This window comes from Heptranchias perlo, chromosome 15 (genome assembly GCF_035084215.1).
Source record: "Heptranchias perlo isolate sHepPer1 chromosome 15, sHepPer1.hap1, whole genome shotgun sequence".
In the NCBI taxonomy this organism is placed as follows: domain Eukaryota; kingdom Metazoa; phylum Chordata; class Chondrichthyes; order Hexanchiformes; family Hexanchidae; genus Heptranchias; species Heptranchias perlo.
This window is the reverse complement of record NC_090339.1, coordinates 25730524-25749819: the sequence shown is the minus strand read 5'-3', so window position 1 is coordinate 25749819 and position 19296 is coordinate 25730524. Positions and strand designations below refer to the sequence as shown.

Below are 19296 nucleotides of genomic sequence, written 5' to 3'. Positions count from 1 at the left end.
CTTCCTTGCAAGGAATTCTCTATAGGAATCATCTTCACCCAGCCTAAGAAATGGCCACAAGAGATGGAATGACCTCTAACTTTCCATGTTGGGTCACACATTTCCAGAGAGTAACACAAGGAGGTATATCTTGATATATCCAAGTAATTTGGGCTGATCCTTCACTCTCCAGCACTGCTCTCATGGACTGTCTGCATTTGCCACTGATACAGTAGAGTAATTGTGTGCCTAAACCTGATCTGACTCCATTGCCAGTCTCCCGCTCTCACCATGCAGAACAGTAAGCGCTAATGTTATGCCACTGGATTTATCAATTTGAATCTGGTGGACTCAATTTATAGAAAACTCCTGTACAGTCCGCCTCCCTCTATGGTGGGTAAAATCCTATGCTGACCGGGAGTCAGAGACGAGCACAAAACCGGCAGACCACAATTCAGAGGGGAGATTAGCATTGGAGTCAAGTAGGTGTCTAAACCAACTTTCATGTTAGACTAATTACTAATATATCAAATACAGGCAGTGGCAATGTGGGGTCCAGGTGAGTAGGACTGGGCCAGCAGCTGGAATTTGCATAAATCAGTTTTTGCCAGGGCCCTTGCAGTTTTATAAATTGAGTCTTAATTGTCCATTTTTATAAATAAAAACTTTATGGAATGTTCTCAAAATCTGAGATTATTCAGAATATTTAATAACATTTATAATTTTACAATACACTAATATAGAAATAACTTCCAGCGACACTGCCAATACCTGCTTCGCTGGTGCCATCTCTATCTGCAAAGGACATCAGCAAGATGCACTGGACCATTGTTCACGATCAGCATAGCCTTAGCAAGTTTGTTTCCGCATGGGACACAGTATGAACTAAGAATGGAATCATTCCATGAACACCTTGATGTACATTCAAGCATTAAAGAGGACCTTGTAGTGAAGGAAAAAGGAAGAGGTTAAGATTCTTGGAAATTTGGAGGCTCAACGGTTTCCTGATCACCATCAACAGTAGCTGTCTGATTGGCATTGCTACAGTTGTGAGAAAATATGCCCAATGCTGCACGTGCAAACTTCTTGTTGGGCTGCATCTTGTAGAACAGGCTCCACCTCAGCATAGCCCTGTTCTGGGGACAGGTTTTCTTTTTCACTTTTCTATAATTTTTCCTTTAAGGAGTCACAAGATTGACATATGAGTAAGGCTATTTGGTCCATCTTAACTTATCTATCCCTGCCCATCACAGCATCCAGCTGTTTCTTAAATGATTCAAAGGCTTTTGCTCCCACTATCCTAGGCATTGGTGAAGCCTGGCACTAGCTTGTCATTATGAATAGACATAGGCTCAATATGAATAGGATCTCACTACAAGGACTAATACAAAAAGGAAATTAAATACACATTTGGTAAAACTCCTTTATGGTGCACATTCTCAACACCAAGTTATGAGTAGTGTACTCTTTCAAGAAACAATAAAGTACAATTCATAAATAAAAATGAACATAATGTAAATAGGAGGCACTAAGTGGCAAAACATTCAGTACTAAGCAAGAGAAGTAACTGGGTGTGTACATTTAAAAATAAATCTATACATACATGAGATTTTACTACAAAATCAAGTTTCTTGAACACGTCAGATTGCAGGTCACAGCACTGTCTTCATCTTGGCACTCTTATAAATGCATTTCAGTACAATACACCAGTGCAAGAACATCATAAGATGCCTTTCAGCTACATTTTCAAATTCAAATCAGGAGACAAATCTATCAAAATCTTTAATGAGTTACATTTTTTCATCAAGAAAACTGATATCTGAAAACATTGCCTTTTGGCTATAAACACTAGCTAGTTCAAGAAAAAAAAGTTGGATTTCCACTGAATGAATATACAAACTACAGCTGTAGTGCCTAATACTAATGCACTCTCAGTACTGCACTGAAGTGTCAACCTAGATTACATGCATGAGAGGGACATAAACCCATGACTCAGTCGAGGGTGCAACCACTGAACCAAAGGCGACGCTTAAAATGTTCGAGTAATTGGTTTAGTATGTGTGTGTTCACATGGGATGGAGTTTTTAAATTCAACATGGCATCCTCAGCAATAACCTTAGGTTTAGAAGCTGTTGAAAAGGCAAGGCATCATAAAAACCAGTAATACGACATACATAGCTCCACAGTAAATATATAGCTTCAGAAACACACAGTACTTTTTCTTTTACAATTACACCAAGTTCTTGAGGTCCCGGTGTTGTGAATCTTTTACTGCCTAATGCGGAGACATAAGTTCTAACCCCTAGGTACACTGCAGCAATCGAACCATAAACATGAAGCTCTGGAAAGGCTTATGATGATTCAGATTTTGCTCATGAGCCACATGATCTGAAAACACATGGCAAAACAAATTAGCGCAGAAACCTGGAAGTGAATTCAAAACCTGGAATATAATCAAAGATGCTCAAAGGACAATGCAAGCCATGAAAGCAAGAGAAAAAAAAAAGGTGCTTATTAAAAAGTCATCTGAACTGCTAAGACTGTGTTTTGACCTTGCAATACTCCCAGGCATCCAGTCTTTGAAGCACATCACATTGAATGTGTTCATATGCTAGTGTCATGCTGCCAACTAGAGCATGTGGTGTAGCACAAACAAATGACTTAAGTTTCAATCCTTCCAAATTATTATATGATGTCTCCAGTCTTCACAAACATCTGAATATTTAGCAATTACATAGTTAGCATTGTGTAGCATAAAGCCCAAACATGCAAACAGACAATTTGCCAGTTCGAAAGTTACACATGGTGATAATATGTTCAACATGTCATGCACAAGGTGTCAAGATTTTTATTTAGTAGGGAAAGACCACTAGGATGTGTGATTATATTATGAATGCAAATCCAGTTAAAATGTGAGTCCCACTCCTCAATCAGTGCAACCAACCATACTATAATATTTTACCACCATTTTGATTATGGTTATAAATAAGAGCAAAAGCAAATGTTGATTGTCTTCTGAGTCACAATGGTGAGACCAAGGAGTCAATTCAGTAAAGCAAATCTCCTCCAGTACAATATACTGAAGCCACTATCTAAGCACTGTCTGTGGGACACTCATACCCTACATACAAGCACATACAATCTATCACTGGTTTCGAGGGCAGGGAGGGAAGTAGTTATGCAGTATAGTTCTTCAATCAAAATAACATCTTCAACTAATCCTCATGATGCAAGTCCAATTAGGAAGCCGCCAACAAAACCCCCTGTGAGGACGATATTCTTCTTCACAAACACAGTCACCTGTGTGGAGGAGAAAGAAGGAAAGATGGTTAGCATTATTATCACACAGCATCTGTGGAGGAGCAAAGGACACCCTACAACATTATGGAACAGCTGCAAATTTAAGTTATTCCCAAAACAGTGATTTCTGACAGGATGCAAACCATAAATCCATGTGATAGACGTCATAAAAAGCTGTAACAAATACACATTCGTTGTTTTTGAATGCCAAACTGATACATTTTGTTTAGGAGCATTAACTAAGCAAAGCTTAGGAATCAAGTTTAAAATTAAAAAAACTAAACCCTCAAATGGCCTAGTGGATAAAGGCAGCACCTGGCGTAGCATTAATTCATAGAGACCAGAAAGCCGCACGCTTGATTTTTGGTTTGAGTTAACTGATCTAAGCCAGAGTAGCAGCTGGACTGCTACAATAGGCCTTAGTGTCCCCAAGCTGGGAAGGCAGTAAAAAGAAATCAGCCAAGGTTTGGGTTTCTGCTCTTTATTATCCACCTGCTGAAAAGTGAGTGTGAGCGATCAGGATTGGGCTCAACTGTGATGCCCATCGCAGTGACGTAGTATGCCAGCATAGTGTCACACATGGAGAATGGTCATTTGGACAAGTTACTGGAGGACTGGCAGTGCATGTGCAACAAGGATTCTAGCATGAAATCAGCATTGTCGAGAAAAGGAGGGAAACTGGAAAGAAAATAAAAAGTTAAATCTCTAATGTCCTCAATTGCTGCGGGGCAGGAGGAAGCATTTTGAAGGAATAACTGACAATTAGAAGACACTAATTCAAGTCAACACAATGTCATCAAGTTTAATACAAAAGCTACTATAAATATATGGGGACAAATATACTGTTCATCATCAGTACTTACACCTTAAATGTATCTGTTCCACATTTTAGCATTTAAAATATATTCAATATATTGTGGCAATCAATTCAGGTCTGCCCATGGGATAAATATACCCACTGTGTCTGATGTATCCATATTGTACATAAAACAGTGATGTATTTATAGCTCTCCCTCTCCACGCTGAATCCAATTACACCATTATTATGGCATCATGTTTTCCACAATCAATCAATCTCTGCAGAGAACATGTGACCATACAATAGCTGCAGTTTCCTTTTTATGTAACTGCTTCTTGTATGACAGAAAACGTGTCAGTACTTAATACGGTGGGAAAGACACTACAGGAGAGATGAAAAATTCAGAAGCTGGGGGATAGGAACTCGACTGACAGATTAAAGAGGATTTTTTTTTATTTAAAGCAGGTTTGTGAAGGCAGAGGTGTGACAGGATAAAGTGCTCTTGGGAAAGATTACGCCATTAAAACTACTTAATGCTGCAAGAAAAAAAAATAGGTATCCAGGCCATAACTAAAAAGAAATGTTTCTGTAAGAACAGTGTAATAAGAAAAACCGAGCTACACAGCTTTATCAAAGCCACTATTTTGGAATCAGGAATCTAAGCAAGGCTATTCCTGCTTACATATAGTGTAGACCTACAGTTACCTATAGTATAGTAAAGGTATAGTTTTACTTACCTTTAGTTTAAAAGTCTCATTTAGACCAAAATTAAAGCATGCAGCTCCATTAAAGAGGTGCAACTGAAAAACCAAGGAAAGTACCACCCTGACTTCTAGTTGGTTACTGAAACTGTGCAACAACATAGGTACACCAGTGTCATCATCACCCTACCTCATCAAATGCGCTGTGTACTTCCGGAACAATCTTATTCTTGCCAATTTTCAACTGCTTCTTTGCCTTGTTCACATCTCTCTCCACTCGCTTCCAGTCAACAGTGATGTACCCTGTGTGATTGGCAATCTGCAAGGAAAACTAGAGCATCACCACACCCACCTTTGAGGAGGCTCTAACAATCTCAACTTACCATGGGGTTCAGTATTAAGACATGCAGTACATTCTCCTAGTGGATAAATGCATCATTTGTTATGGTACTAAGCTATACCAAATGTGTCTGTTTCTTACCACATACTATTGTCAATATAGTTTTTCTCTTCCTCCCCAAATCAAGAGGAAACAAGGATGTGTTATTAGGAAGTTGGTTATCCCAGTTTCCACAGCAGAAGTGAAAGGGGGCAGTATCAACAAAACCTTTTAACTTGTGTTCTGGAGATTGGATTAACTTCTGCTCAACAGCACTCATTCGCACGCTCTCCACGAGGGGACAGCACAAACGTATACAGACCGAGAAATGCAGGCGCACAAAATCACGGCGCTAGCAGGACAAGGGAAAAAAAGTTGGCCAACTGCCTGGTCTTATCTTGACATGATACATCATCCACTTGCTTTAAGAGGAAAACAGGATATCTCCAATCCTCACTAGTTTCCAGCTCCACCTTCTTCCACTTTTTGCAGCCTCTCTGCATTTTTCAAGACAACACCAAACTCAACTGCTTAAATAAAAGCAGCTTTCAAATAGACTCTGGTTTTCGGTTTGCTGGCTTGTTTACATTCTGTCTCCTGGTTCCCTGCCTCATCCTTCCCTCAAACACATCAATCCACACACAAGACAGGCTTCACCTTGCATTTAGGAAAATCTGCAGTTAGACTGATAGAGAAATGGAGGCACTGGGACAGCTGCTGCCAGTGTAAAGCAACAGAACAAAAACCCCATGGAAAGAAAATAAATACACAGCAGAAGCACTAATAGAAATGAAGATCAAAGCAGTTGACATAGCTGTTGGCTACCTGAATAAAATGATGATATTGTTTTATAAAACAGACTATATCTGTTGGGAGTTCCTGGTTGTTTCTTAAATCACAATTCTAATTACACAAAATATCTTTTTGTCTCTGTGTACTCCCAGCAGATTTCATTATTGTAAATATTTAGAGCAGATTCCAAATCTCTAGTTGGGAAGGAGTGATTTCAAGACCAAGGATTTTAGTGCTGGAGAATGGAACACTTCCCACTTTTTGTATTTAGTGCCAATGTCAAGCACTCTCAGGTCAAGTACAGCAAATGTTAGGCACAGTACTGTGACTGATGTGATTTAATCTCAAGGTTTTAGATAATAGTGAAAAGCCATGCAAAATTCATCCCTACTGTGCAGGGCTGTATTTTTTTATTATTCGTTCGTGGGATGTGGACATCGCTGGCAAGGCCAGTATTTATTGCCCCTCCCTAATTGCCCTCGAGAAGGTGTTGGTGAGCTGCCTTTTGAAACGCTGCAGTCCATGTGGTGAATTCTCCCACAGTGCTGTTAGGAAGGGAGTTCCAGGGTTTTGACCCAGCGACAATGAAGGAACGGTGATTTATTTCCAAGTCGCGATGGTGTGAGACTTGGAGGGGAATGTGCAGGTGGTGTTGTTCCCATGTGCCTGCTGCCCTTGTCCTTCTAGGTGGTAGAGGTCGTGGGTTTAGGAGGTGCTGTCGAAGAAGCCTTGGCGAGTTGCTGCAGTGCATCCTGTGGATGGTGCACACTGCAGCCACAGTGCGCCGGTGAAGGGAATGAATGTTTAAGGTGGTGGATGGGGTGCCAATCAAGCGGGCTGCTTTGTCCTGGATAGTGTCGAGCTTCTGAGTGTTGTTGGAGCTGCACTCATCCAGGAAAGTGGAGAGTATTCCATCACACTCCTGACTTGTGCCTTCTAGATGATGGAAAGGCTTTGGGGAGTCACTCGCCACAGAATACCCAGCCTCTGACCTGCTCTTGTAGCCACAGTATTTATATGGCTGGTCCAGTTAAGTTTCTGGTCAATGGTGAACCCCCGGACGTTGATGGTGGGGCATTCGGCATTGGTAATGCAGTTGAATGTCATGGGGAGGTGGTTAGACTCTCTCTTGTTGGAGATAGTCATTGCCTGGCACGAATGTTACTTGCCACTTATCAGCCCAAGCCTGGATGTTGTCCAGGTCTTGCTGCATGCGGGCACGGACTGCTTCATTATCTGAGGGGTTGCGAATGGAACTGAACACTCTGTGATCATTAGTGAACATCCCCATTTCTGACCTTATGACGGAGGGAAGGTTATTGATGAAGCAGCTGAAGATGGTTGGGCCTAGGACACTGCCCTGAGGAACTCCTGCAGCAATGTCCTGGGGCCGAGATGATTGGCCTCCAACAACCACTACCATCTTCCTTTGTGCTAGGTATGACTCCAGCCACTGGAGAGATTTCCCTCTGATTGCCATTGATTTCAAGTTTACTAGGGCCCCTTGGTGCCACACTCAGCCAAATGCTGCCTTGATGTCAAGGGCAATCACTCTCACCTCACCTCTGGAATTCAGCTCTTTTGTCCATGTTTGGACCAAGGCTGTAATGAGGTCTGGAGCCGAGTGGTCCTGGCGGAACCCAAACTGAACATCAGTGAGCAGGTTATTGGAGACTAAGTGCCGCTTGATAGCACTGTTGACGACACCTTCCATCGCTTTGCTGATGATTGAGTAGACTGATGGGGTGGTAATTGGCCGGATTGGATTTGTCCTGCTTTTTGTGGACAGGACATACCTGGGCAATTTTCCACATTGTTGGGTAGATGCCAGTGTTGTAGCTGTACTGGAACAGTTTGGCTAGAGGCACGGCTAGTTCTGGAGCACAAGACTTCAGCACTACAGCCGGGATGTTGTCGGGGCCCACAGCCTTTGCAATCAGCCGTTTCTTGATATCAAGTGGAGTGAATCGAATTGGCTGAATACTGGCTTCTGTGATGGTGGGGATATCGGGAGGAGGCCGAGATGAACCCCTTGGTATATATTACGAAGTGTGGGGGTCTACATATACACATATGTAATCAGTAACTCAAATCATACATCTGTAATCTAATAGGACCAACTCTCCTCCAATATGCAGGCTACTCACCTGATTTGTCTTTTATAAGATGTCCATAAGGCAAATACATTGCATGCTTTGCATACACAGCCAGCCAGGGATGAATGGATGTTTGTGTTGCCCTAATTGGTGCAAGTGTTTTACATTTCCATGTGGGTTGAATATCAGCCTAAATCCAACTTGGACCCCAGAAACTATCAAAAGCATTAAGATTGTTTATTTTTCTACAAAACTGAATGCCTGGATCAACAATTACATATATAAGCTCCAAAATATACATGCAGTTTGTACATGGGTTATAATAAACCACCAGTTTAAGTTTTGACCCAGCTCTCTCTTTCTTCCACCCCCAGCAACCCCCCACAATTGTATCTGCTTCCTGAAGTACCTCAGCCTCAGATTATGAAGTAAATCATTCCATCATGCACAGAAGATTCTTGATTTCCCAATTCAATGTCTGAGTCTCACCTGGAGCATGAAGAAGCCTCCACCAACTGCTGTTGCAGCTAACTTTCCAACCTTCTTAAACAGGAACCCCGCACACCTGCAAAAGAGAAGCAGCAGAAATAAAACACTTAAAAAGAGGGAGAAAAGGGCAGACTCGTTTATCTCTTCCTAAAAGAAGTCTCATCATATATTAGATTCAGTTGAGGATGAATGTAAGGCTTCAAGGGCAAGCTATTTTGTAGAAAACTGAACATTTACAAGTTACAGCAGGACAGCAAGTAACAAAGAAACCAAGGAAATACAGGCCTGTGTGTTGCAGTTGGACAATACTGAAAACAAGTTTGAATGCAGTTTAGTCTAAAAAAGGGTGAAAGAGTTACCTAACAAGTATAAGAACCCAAAGTGAAATAAATTGAGCAGAATCAACCTGGTTCCTGACAGGCCCACGGGCCCACACCAAACCATCGAAAATTCAGCACCAATTCTAAGTCTCACTCAGAGGTCATAAGGATGGGTGGTATAGGTGGTGATTGAGGTTGAAGTTATTGCACATTATTGAACAGTACTATACCTAACATTTGCTGTGCTTGACATTGGCACTAAATACAAAAAGTGGGAAGTGTTCCATTCTCCAGCACTAAAATCCTTGGTCTTGAAATCACTCCTTCCCAACTAGAGATTTGGAATCTGCTCTAAATATTTACAATAATGAAATCTGCTGGGAGTACACAGAGACAAAAAGATATTTTGTGTAATTAGAATTGTGATTTAAGAAACAACCAGGAACTCCCAACAGATATAGTCTCAGTTTTATAAAACAATCTCATCATTATATTCAGGTAGCCAACAGCTGTGTCAACTGCCTCGATCTTCATTTCTATTGGTGCAGATCACAATGGACGAAATATTCTAGTCACTTTCTTAAATCCATTTAGTTCAGACTTATGTAGAGACAGAAGTTACTAGATTACTGTGTTGCCTACCCGGTGCCAGGGTTAAGGACATCTCCTCAGGGCTGGAGAGAAACTTGGAGTGGGAGGAGAAGGATCCAGTTGTCGTGGTCCACATAGGCACCAATGGCATAGTTAGGACTAAGAAAGATGTTCTGCTGAGGGAGTTTGAGCAGCTAGGGACTAAATTAAAAAGCAGAACCACAAAGGTGATAATCTCCAGATTACCACCTGAGCCACGAGTAAATTGGCACAGGGTAAATCAGATCAGAGAGATGAATGCATGGCTTAAAGATTGGTGTGGGAGAAGTGGGTTTCGATTCATGGGGCACTGTCACCAGTACTGGGGAAAGAGGGAGCTGTTCCGTTGGGACGGGCTTCACCTGAACCATGCTGGGAGCAGTGTTCTGGCAAACCAAATAACTAGGGCAGTAGAGAAGGCTTCAAACTAAATAGAAGGGGAGGGCTCAGGTGGAGTGAAGTTTAGATTGATAAAGAGAAAAGACAAGGAAGTAGTACAGGAAAGTGATGGGGATAATGATAAACAGAGTGTGTCAGGAAGGGACAGAAAGTACAAACATAAGAGTGCATTAGCAAATAGGGCCGGGGTAGGAAAGAATGGTAAAAAGACAAAATTAAAGGTTCTTTATCCGAATGCGCGCAACATTCGTAATAAGACAGATGAATTGACGGCACAAATAGGAACAAATGGGTATGATTTCGTGGCCATTAGAGGTATGGTTGCAGGGTGACCAAGGTTGGGAGCTAAATATTCAGGGTTATTTAAAATTTCGGAAGGATAGGAAAAAAAGGTAAAGGTGGTGGGGTAGTTCTGTTAATAAAGGATGAAATTGGTACAATAGTGAGAAACGATCTTGGCTCAGAAGATCAAAATGTCGAATCAATTTGGGTGGAGGTAAGAAATAGCATGGGAAAGTAATTATGGGTGGGGGTAGTATATAGGCCCTCTAACAGTAGCTACACTGTAGGGCAAAATATTAATCAGGAAATAAGGGGGCTTGTAAAAAAGGTAAGCATTAATCATGGGCGATTTTAACTTTCACATAGATTGGACAAATCAAATTGGCAAAAATAGCCGAGGAGGAGTTCGTATTAGGGACTGTTTCTTAGACTAATACGTCAAGGAACAGGCCATTTTGGATCTGGTAATGGGCAACAACAGGATTAGTTAATGATTACAAAGTAAAGGATCCTTGGTAAGCAGTGATCATAACATGATGAATTTCACATCCAGTTTGAGAACGAGGATCTTGGGTCTGAAACTATTGTATTAAACTTAAATAAGAGCAATTATAAAGCAATGAGGGTGGAATTGGCTAAAGAGGACTGGGTAAACAGATTAGATGGTATGATGGTGGATAAGCAGTGACAAATATTTAAAAAGATATTTCATGACTCATAACAAAAATATATCCCTGTGAGGAGGAAAGACTCCACAAAAAGGGTGAACCGACCATGGCTAACTAAGGAAGTAAAGGATGGTATCAGGTTAAAAGAAAAAGCATACAATATGGCAAAGATTACTGGTCAGCCCGAAGATTGGGAAAACTTTAAAAACCAGCAAAAGATGACAAAGAATAATAAATAGGGAGGAAAATAAATTATGAGAGTAAACTAGCAAGAAATATAAAAAATGACAGTAAAAGCTTCAAGTATATAAAAAGGAAGAGGGTAGTTAAAGTAAACATTGGTCTCTTAGAGGATGAGACTGGAGAAATAATAATGGAAAACAAGGAAATGGCAGAGGAATTGAACAGATATTTTGTATCTGTCTTCAGAGTAGAAGACACTAATAACATAATAGTAGAAAATCAAGGGGCAAAGCGAATGAGCGAAAATTTGGTAGATGGAAAATAATGTGGGAAAATGTGATGTCATCCACTTTGGGAAGAAAAATAAAAAAGCAAATTATTTGAATGGAGAAATATTACAAAATGCTGCTGTACAGAGGGATCTGGTGTCCTCGTACATGAAACACAAAAAGTCAACATACAGGTATAGCAGGTAATCCGGACGGCAAACAGAATATTGGCCTTTATTTCTAGAGGGATGGAGTATAAAAGCAGGGAAGTCATGCTACAACTGTACAGGGTGCTGGTGAGACCACACCTGGAGTACTGCGTACAGTTCTGGTGCCCTTATTTAAGGAAGGACATATTTGCATTGGAGGCAGTTCAGAGAAGGTTCACTAGGTTGTTTCCGGGTATGGAAGGGTTGTCTTATGAGGAAAGATTGAACAGGTTGGGTCTATACTCATTGGAGTTTAGAAGAATGAGAGGAGATCTTATTGAAACATACAAGATTCTGAGGGGACTCGATAGGGTCGATGCTGAGAGGATATTATCCCTCATGGGGGAATCTAAAACTTGGGGGCATAGTCTCAGAATAAAGGGTCGCCCGTTTAAGACGGAAATGAGGAGGAATTTCTTCTCCCAGAGGGTCGTGAATCTTTGGAATTCTTTACCCCAAAAAGCTGTGGAGGCTGGGTCATTGAATACATTCAAGGCTGAGTTAGACAAATTTTTGATCAGCAAGGGAGTCAAAGGATATGGGGAAAGGGCAGGAAAGTGGAGTTGAGGTAAAAATCAGATCAGCCATGATCTCATTGAATGTCGGAGCAGGCTCAAGGGGCCAAATGGCCTACTCCTACCTCTTATGGTCTTACACTTGGAATCCATTCACTGGGGCATCCCAGTGGAAAGGAAATTCTCCCATTAAACATCTCCATTAAAATAAAAACCATGAGAATGAATTTACGTAGATTGCGTCTCATTTTCCTTGTAAAGAAAGTAACCTCATCCAGCAACAATGGTACCTCTTTACAATTACCTTATGTTAATCTGTTACGAGGATAACGAGCTATCTAATCTGCAACATCACAACCTCTTCCCACTCTCTCCTCTCCACCCCCCCCCCCCCCCCCCCCCTCAAATTGCTGTCAATATGAAATACAATGAGCAGAAAAGTTACCCTCTGCTTAGTCAATATTAAAAGTGGAAAGCTTACCAACCACTGGCTCCTCCAATCATCAGCTGCGTTGCTACTGTATATTTCTCAGCAATTGGTCCAGAGTTTCTTCCAAAGAATCGGTTCCACCACCTTTGTCGTTTGGCATATTCAGCCAAATCCAGCACCTCAAATTGATCATTATCATTGCCCTGTTCTAGAGAGAAACAATTAAATCTCAGTTTTTTTTGTAGAGAATATACAAATATGCCAGCCACCATCAGTGTTATATTCTTCTTAGCCGCACATCCATTAGAACAAATAATGCTCACAAACAAAACGGCTGTCCAGAATCATTTCAGCCTCCGAAGGGAAAGATCATAAACCAGGGTTAAAGAAGATTTGATGATCCTGCTATTTACTCTTAAGCACCCACACCAGCTGTCACTTTTCAGCAAACTCAAACCATCAAAGGAACGCTTGCAGGATTTCAGTTCAGCAACCGTGAAGTGACAGACATTAGCAGCTGCTGTCTGTACATAGGCACAAAGTAGATCTGTATGCCATGAAATAAGTGGGGATGGGGGAAGGGTAAAAGTTCCTTGGAACATTTTTGTGTCAGCTCCAGAATTCCTTCCAAAAAAAGGACAGTGCTCCATTTGTCCCCAAACCAATTATCCCTGTATTCTAGTAGTATCCAGTATGTCCCCATGTGTCTATTTTAAAGCACACAAATGAGGAAAACAAGTGTTAGTAAGCAAGACAACGAGACGACAATCAAAACCAAGTCTAGTCCTTTACACTTTACAGTAGAGGTCATCTGACAGCCATCAAGATCAGTAACCCTGGCTGACTTATCCCTTAGCCCGGAAGCATTAACAACAATTTGCATTTATATAGCACCTTTAACGTAGAAAGCCATCCCAATGTGCTTCAGAGGCGTAATTAGACAAAAATGGATGTTGAGCCAAACTAGGAGATACTGTAGCAGTGATCAAAAGCTTGGTGGAAGAGTGAGGAGTTTAGGGAGGGAATTCCAGAGTATGGGGCCTACACAACTGAAGGCTCAGCCACCAATGGTGGGGTGGGGCAGGGGGCTAGGTGCAGATCTACAAGAGGCCAGAATTGGAGGAGCACAGTTTGGAGGGGGTGAGGGCAGTGCAGAGCTAGAGGAAGTTACAGAAATAGGGAGGGGTGAGGCCACATAGGGATTTAAAAACAAGGATGAGAATTATAAATTGGAGGTGTTAGGGAACCAGGAGCCAATGTCGGTCAGGAAGGACAGGAGCAATGGGTCAGAAGGACTCGATGTGATACACAATATGGGCAGCGGAGTTTTAGATGAGCTAGTTTACAGAGCGCTAAGGATGGGAGGAGAGCTTTGGAAAAGCCAAGGCTGAAGCTTAGCTCATGGTCTAATAGGACACCAAAATTGCAAGCAGTCTGGTTCAACTTGAAACTGGTTGAGGAGGGGATGGAATCGTTAGCAAATGTAGAGTTTTTGGTGGGGGCTGAAGGCGATGGCATCAGTATTCCCAATGTTTAACTGGAGGATGATGGTGGACAATACCAGTTGGAACAACCAGGATGGGAGAGTGTAAAGGTTCTACTGGGTGCAAGGACATCATAGGTGGAGATGAGGGAGTGATTAAGCAGATAGATAGCTGCAGAAATATTGTGGCAAATGGAAGGCCAAAGGCTAGGTAGTTGGCACCTTGAAAGTGCAATTATGCACTAACCACAGGATGCTTCTTCCTTAAAAAGAGCACTGGTTTCATCTTGAGCTTTGTGCAGGCCACCATAAAATTTAGCAGCAGCACATTTTATTCAGGATCTACAGCATTTAACTGTCCTCAAACTACATATAAAAGCTTGTTCAGCAGCCAATCAGAACAAGTGATTGCCCAAAGGACCATGATAGATACAGACAAAATACCCATGTACAAACCAGTCTTTTGTAAGTCTATTATCACTATCAGTAGCTCAATTGGCAAACTCTATTTGACCTGAAAAATCAGGTTTTCTTCAATTGCCCAAAATAAGTCAACAAAGGATCAATCAGCCCTCTCTAAGTCAATAAAGAACATAGACAAAAGGCAAAAAACAGAAAATACTGCAGATGCTGGAAATCTGAAAACAAAAACTGGAAATACTCAGCAGGTCAGACAGCATCCGTGAAGAAACAGAAGTCAGTCAATGTCTTCAGATCTAAAAACGTCATTTGACTGAACTCCATTTCTCCACAGATGCTGCCTGATCCAAGTATTTCCAGCTTTTTCTGTTTTCAATAAAGAATGTGTCACGTTTACAGATATGACTCGAGTATCTCTAATTGTAACCAATCTGTAAATTGAGCTATAGTCCAGGATTTTCCCTCCAATAGTTTATTTGAATTGATGGTGCAAAGACTGTTGCTATTATCAGACCAAAGAAACTAAGTCTCCAATGAACAGAAACCTGTGCCCTGGTACATGCCATTAATGGGTTAGCATGCCTATGTTTAACAGTTAACCACTAATCACAGAATGTTGCTCACTGGAGATGAAATACTATTACTGAAAATCAGGCACTTTAGATTAATACATAACTGACACTATATTATTGTATATTAGGCACTATGATGTACATCACTGACACTATATTACAAGGATCTATCCTTATCCCCCTCCTATTTCTCATCTACATACTGCCCCTCAGCAACATCATCCAAAAACATGTCAGAGTCCACATGTACACTGATGACACCCAGCTCTACCTCACAACCACCTCCCTTGACTCCTCCACTGTCTCATTTGTCACATTGCTTGTCTGACATCCAGTATTGGATGAGCAAAAATTTCCTCCCACTAAATTGGGAAGACCGAAACCATTGTCTTTGGTCCCCACCACAAACTCCATTCCCTAGTCACCGACTCTATCCCTCTTCCTGGCCACTGTCTGAGGCTGAACCAGACCGTTCGCAACCTTGACGTCCTATTTGAGCCCGAGATGAGCTACCAACCACATATCAGCTCCATCACCAAGGCCATTTACTTCCACCTCTATAAAATCACCAAACTCCACCCCTGCCCTCATCCATGCCTTTGTTACCTCCAGGCTGGACTATACCAATGGTTTCCTGGCCAGCCTCCCATCTTCCACCCTCCATAAACTTGAGCTCATCCAAATCTCTGCTCCCTTTATCCTAATTCACACCAAGTCCCATTCACCAATTACCCCTGTGCTCGTTGACCTATATTGGCTCCCGGTCCAGAAACACCTCAATTTTAAAATTCTCATCCTTGTTTTCAAATCCCTCCATGGCCTCACCCCTCCCTATCTCTGTAACCCCCTCCAACCCTACAAGATCTGAGCTCCTCCAATTCTCACCTCTTGTACATCCCCAGTTTTAATCACTCTACCACTGGCAGTCATGCCTTCAGCTACCTTGGCCCTAAGCTCTGTAATTCTCTCCTTTAAGACATTCCTTAAAACCTACCTCTTTCACCAAGTTTTTGGTCTCCTATCCTAATACCTCCTTATGTGGCTTAGTATCAAATTTTGTTTGATAATCACTCCTGTGAAGCACCTTGGGACGTTTTACTTCGTTAAAGGTGTTATATAAATGCTAGTTGTTGTTATAGAATCATAGAATCATAGAAGTTACAACATGGAAACAGGCCCTTCGGCCCCACATGTCCATGTCGCCCAGTTTATACCACTAAGCTAGTCCCAATTGCCTGCACTTGGCCCATATCCCTCGATACCCATCTTCCCCATGTAACTGTCTGACCCATGTTGTTGTGTATCAGGCACTATAATGTACATCACTGACACTACATCACTGTATCTCAGTCATCTTCCATTAATAAGGTGCATCACTCAGAGGAGATAGTTAAGGGCTGCATATAAACTGAGTCCGGCTCCTCCCACCAGGCCTGTCGTTGGAGAGCCCACTGGTGTAACCTTCTCTCCAGCCCCGTATTCTCGGCCTCCTGCCCTCTGCTCGTTGCGCGGACCGCCCCTATCACTTTTCTTCTCCGGTCTCTCGCTGTCCGCGTTCCGATATTGGCTCCCAGCCCAGCTGCCGTGCCACATTCTCACCTCTCGCCTCCGCCATTCCGCTCCGCCCTTTCATCCGGAAACGACCCGCCTACGCCGGCGGAAATGATCTAATCAAACTCTTTCCCCGCCCCTGTCATTCTAAGTGCACGCGCTCTGGGGCACTGTCAATCATTAGTTGGGCCTGTCTGCTGCAGGGGTAGTGAGAGGGTTAGAGGCACCATTTGCACTTTTTGCTTTGTTATCTGTAATATATTTTGTTTAAAGTTACACAACCTTATAATTTGTCGATCATGACTGACCACTATACATTGTTAAAATAAAGTGTGAGATATACAGTAATGTCAGCAATGTACATTAATAATATAGTGCCAGATTTACAATAATGTCAGCAATGTACATTAATATAAAGTGCAAGATATACAGTAATGTCAGCAATGTACATTCATATATAGTGCAAATGGATGTATTGCGCTACCAAGCCGTGAACAAAGGATGGGTTGGAAATGTGAGCCTAACAGGGATACACCTTGTAGGCTCAACAGATGGGACATGTAAGAAAAGCGTGTTTACAGGCTTTCTGCTGAATATTGTTAACCTTGTTAAGAAACTGTATTTACGGGCTTTCTGTTAAAGATTGTTAAGAGCATCAACAAACCTTCTGTTAAGATTGTTTAAACCTTGTATGGTTAGCGCACCCTTGATGAATACCACGTCAAGAGACACCATGGGCCCGGTTTAAAAACCAAGCCGGGAAGGGGGTGGGGGGTCAAATTGAGGACAGGAAGCCCATTAGTGTGGGTTTCCCGGATGTCCTTACGATTTTGACGTAAAGACGTCTTTTATTTTTTTTGTCGGTTTTCTGTCCGACTGACCGGCCCGATTGACAGGCTGGTCTCAGTCGGACAGGAAACCAGCCAGGGAGAGGACATGTTCAGGTAAGTCTGCAGGTATATCTTTGTTTATATGGATGGGGGGTCACGGGGAGGCATGGGTGGGCATGGGGCATAGGTGGGTATAGGTTGGCACGGGGGTCTTGAGTCATGGGGGGAGCGATCAGGGGTCAGTCACGAGGTCGTGACAGGATCAGGGGGTCATTGCGGGGGTCCGCAATCGTTGAGGGGGAGGGTCGGGGGTGGGAAGATCGGGGTGGGAGGATCGGAGTGGGGGAGGAGGATCAGGGTCAGGGATTGGAGGATTGGAGTGTGGGGAGGATCGGAGTCAGGGATTGGGGGTTTGTGATCGGAGGTTGTGTGTCCGCGATCGTTGGTGGGGGGGGGGTCGGTGCAGGTAGGCTTGTTGGGCCTGGGGGAAGCACTCCTGCTCCTCCGGGCCCACAAGCTGTGCCTTTCTAGACACCCACCTGATAGTCTCAGGCCTGCTCACCTCCTTGCACGAGGTGTAAAACAGAAGGCCTGGGAATCCCGGCCCCCCCGGGGTTGTCATTGGGAAGTCCAGAAAAAAAGAGGCCCGAAGTCTCCTTGAAAGGTATCAAGGCCTGACCCACCTCCTGGGAGTGGGTTGGTCATCCGCCCCTCTTCCCGCCCCAGTGAAAACCGGAAATGGGCGGGTTGGGGGCAGGTCTGAAATGGTGGCAATTTTTAATGCCTCCCCGCCCCCAACCCACCTGTTTTTCACTTATAAAATCGACCCATGTCTCCATTATTATCAAAATGTTTACAGGATCATGGCATGGGAAACCATCAGTTGTCTGTTTCTGCCTTCTTGTGGAGTGTGACAGAAAGAATGATTGATGTACAGCCCCAAAAAGGGAGGAGGGGGGCTCAAGGTCCTGTAATAACTAATGGGTGTTTATAATATATATAAGTCAAGACTTAAAGCGTACTAATTAGAATATTCTCGGAGCGAGGCTGGACCACTTGAATGTTACCACAAGGACCTCGGAACCTTGTCGATGTCAGCTTTGCCAGGTTGTATCGCAACATCTTATTTAGTATGTTATAATTGTGCTCTTGCATTTTAACATCTTTACTACTTATATTGTAACTTCTTAATAAAACCTTTATACTTTGGAACAAACATTCTTGAGCCTCTTTGTGCAAGAGACCGAATCTTACACAGATTACTTATATAAGTCATGAATTTTCAAAATTTATTGAAAATACAATCAACATCACCAAATATGTTTCATTTCCACAAAAATTTATTAATGGAGTTTTCAAACATTTCTGAATATATTTCCTTGCAAACTTCCTTTATCCCCTCTTAGCCACTGAAATATTTTCCTTACCCTGTTACATGGGAGTTCCGATTACATCAGCAAAGAATGACTGTTTGCACATGAATTTTGGTGATGTCGAATAGAACATTGTGATTAGGTAAATGTTGCATCCTGTTAAGCAACAGGAGTTTTAAATGCTCTTGTTTGTGTGTAAATGATGTGTACCCAGTAACATGGAGTGTCATTTGCTAAACATGTAGGTGGCCCAACAACACGGAGAGTCATTCCATCAGAACTCAGGAGTAAGCACTGGGGAGGAATCAGAGAAGTCTATCCAGGAGGATACTCCCGAGGTCTAATGGCCACTACTGGGCTCACAAGTCAAGGATGTTTCGGCCCACAGTGACACTGCTGAAATTATGTGGGACAATAATATCTATGTGCAGTACTGCAGTAATATATTAACTGCGTGAGAGTTAGGAAACTTGGTGCAATATTTGAGCGATATAGTGAAAGAGTGGGGGGGGAGGTTAGAGAGCCTAGTGCAGGATTGCAATGATATTAACACTAGGGTTTAAAGAGCTCAGTGCAGGATTACAGTGATAGAGTGAAAGTGTGTGGGTTAGGGAGTGCAGTGCAGGA

General features: G+C 42.4%; 1 protein-coding gene across 1 annotated transcript; it reads right to left on the bottom strand.

The window, feature by feature from the left end:
* Positions 1–1388: 1388 nt before the first annotated feature.
* Positions 1389–16598, bottom strand: fundc2 (fun14 domain containing 2). Its single transcript, XM_067996944.1, has 5 exons — positions 16515–16598; positions 12492–12648; positions 8536–8611; positions 4970–5098; positions 1389–3279 (listed from the first exon to the last, which is right to left on the bottom strand). Exons 1-5 carry the CDS (start codon positions 16546–16548, stop codon positions 3202–3204), a joined length of 474 nt encoding a protein of 157 aa, XP_067853045.1. The 5' UTR covers positions 16549–16598; the 3' UTR covers positions 1389–3201.
* Between the last annotated feature and the right edge of the window lie 2698 nt (positions 16599–19296).

Coding starts and splice junctions, on each gene's coding strand:
- fundc2 (XM_067996944.1), bottom strand. CDS start 16,548: ATGAAAGGGCGGAGCGGAATGGCGGAGGCGAGAG. Junction 8,612..12,491: donor ATTGGAGGAGCCAGTGGTTG/GTAAGCTTTCCA, acceptor TCTCTTTTGCAG/GTGTGCGGGGTTCCTGTTTA. Junction 3,280..4,969: donor TACACAGCGCATTTGATGAG/GTAGGGTGATGA, acceptor TCCTCCACACAG/GTGACTGTGTTTGTGAAGAA.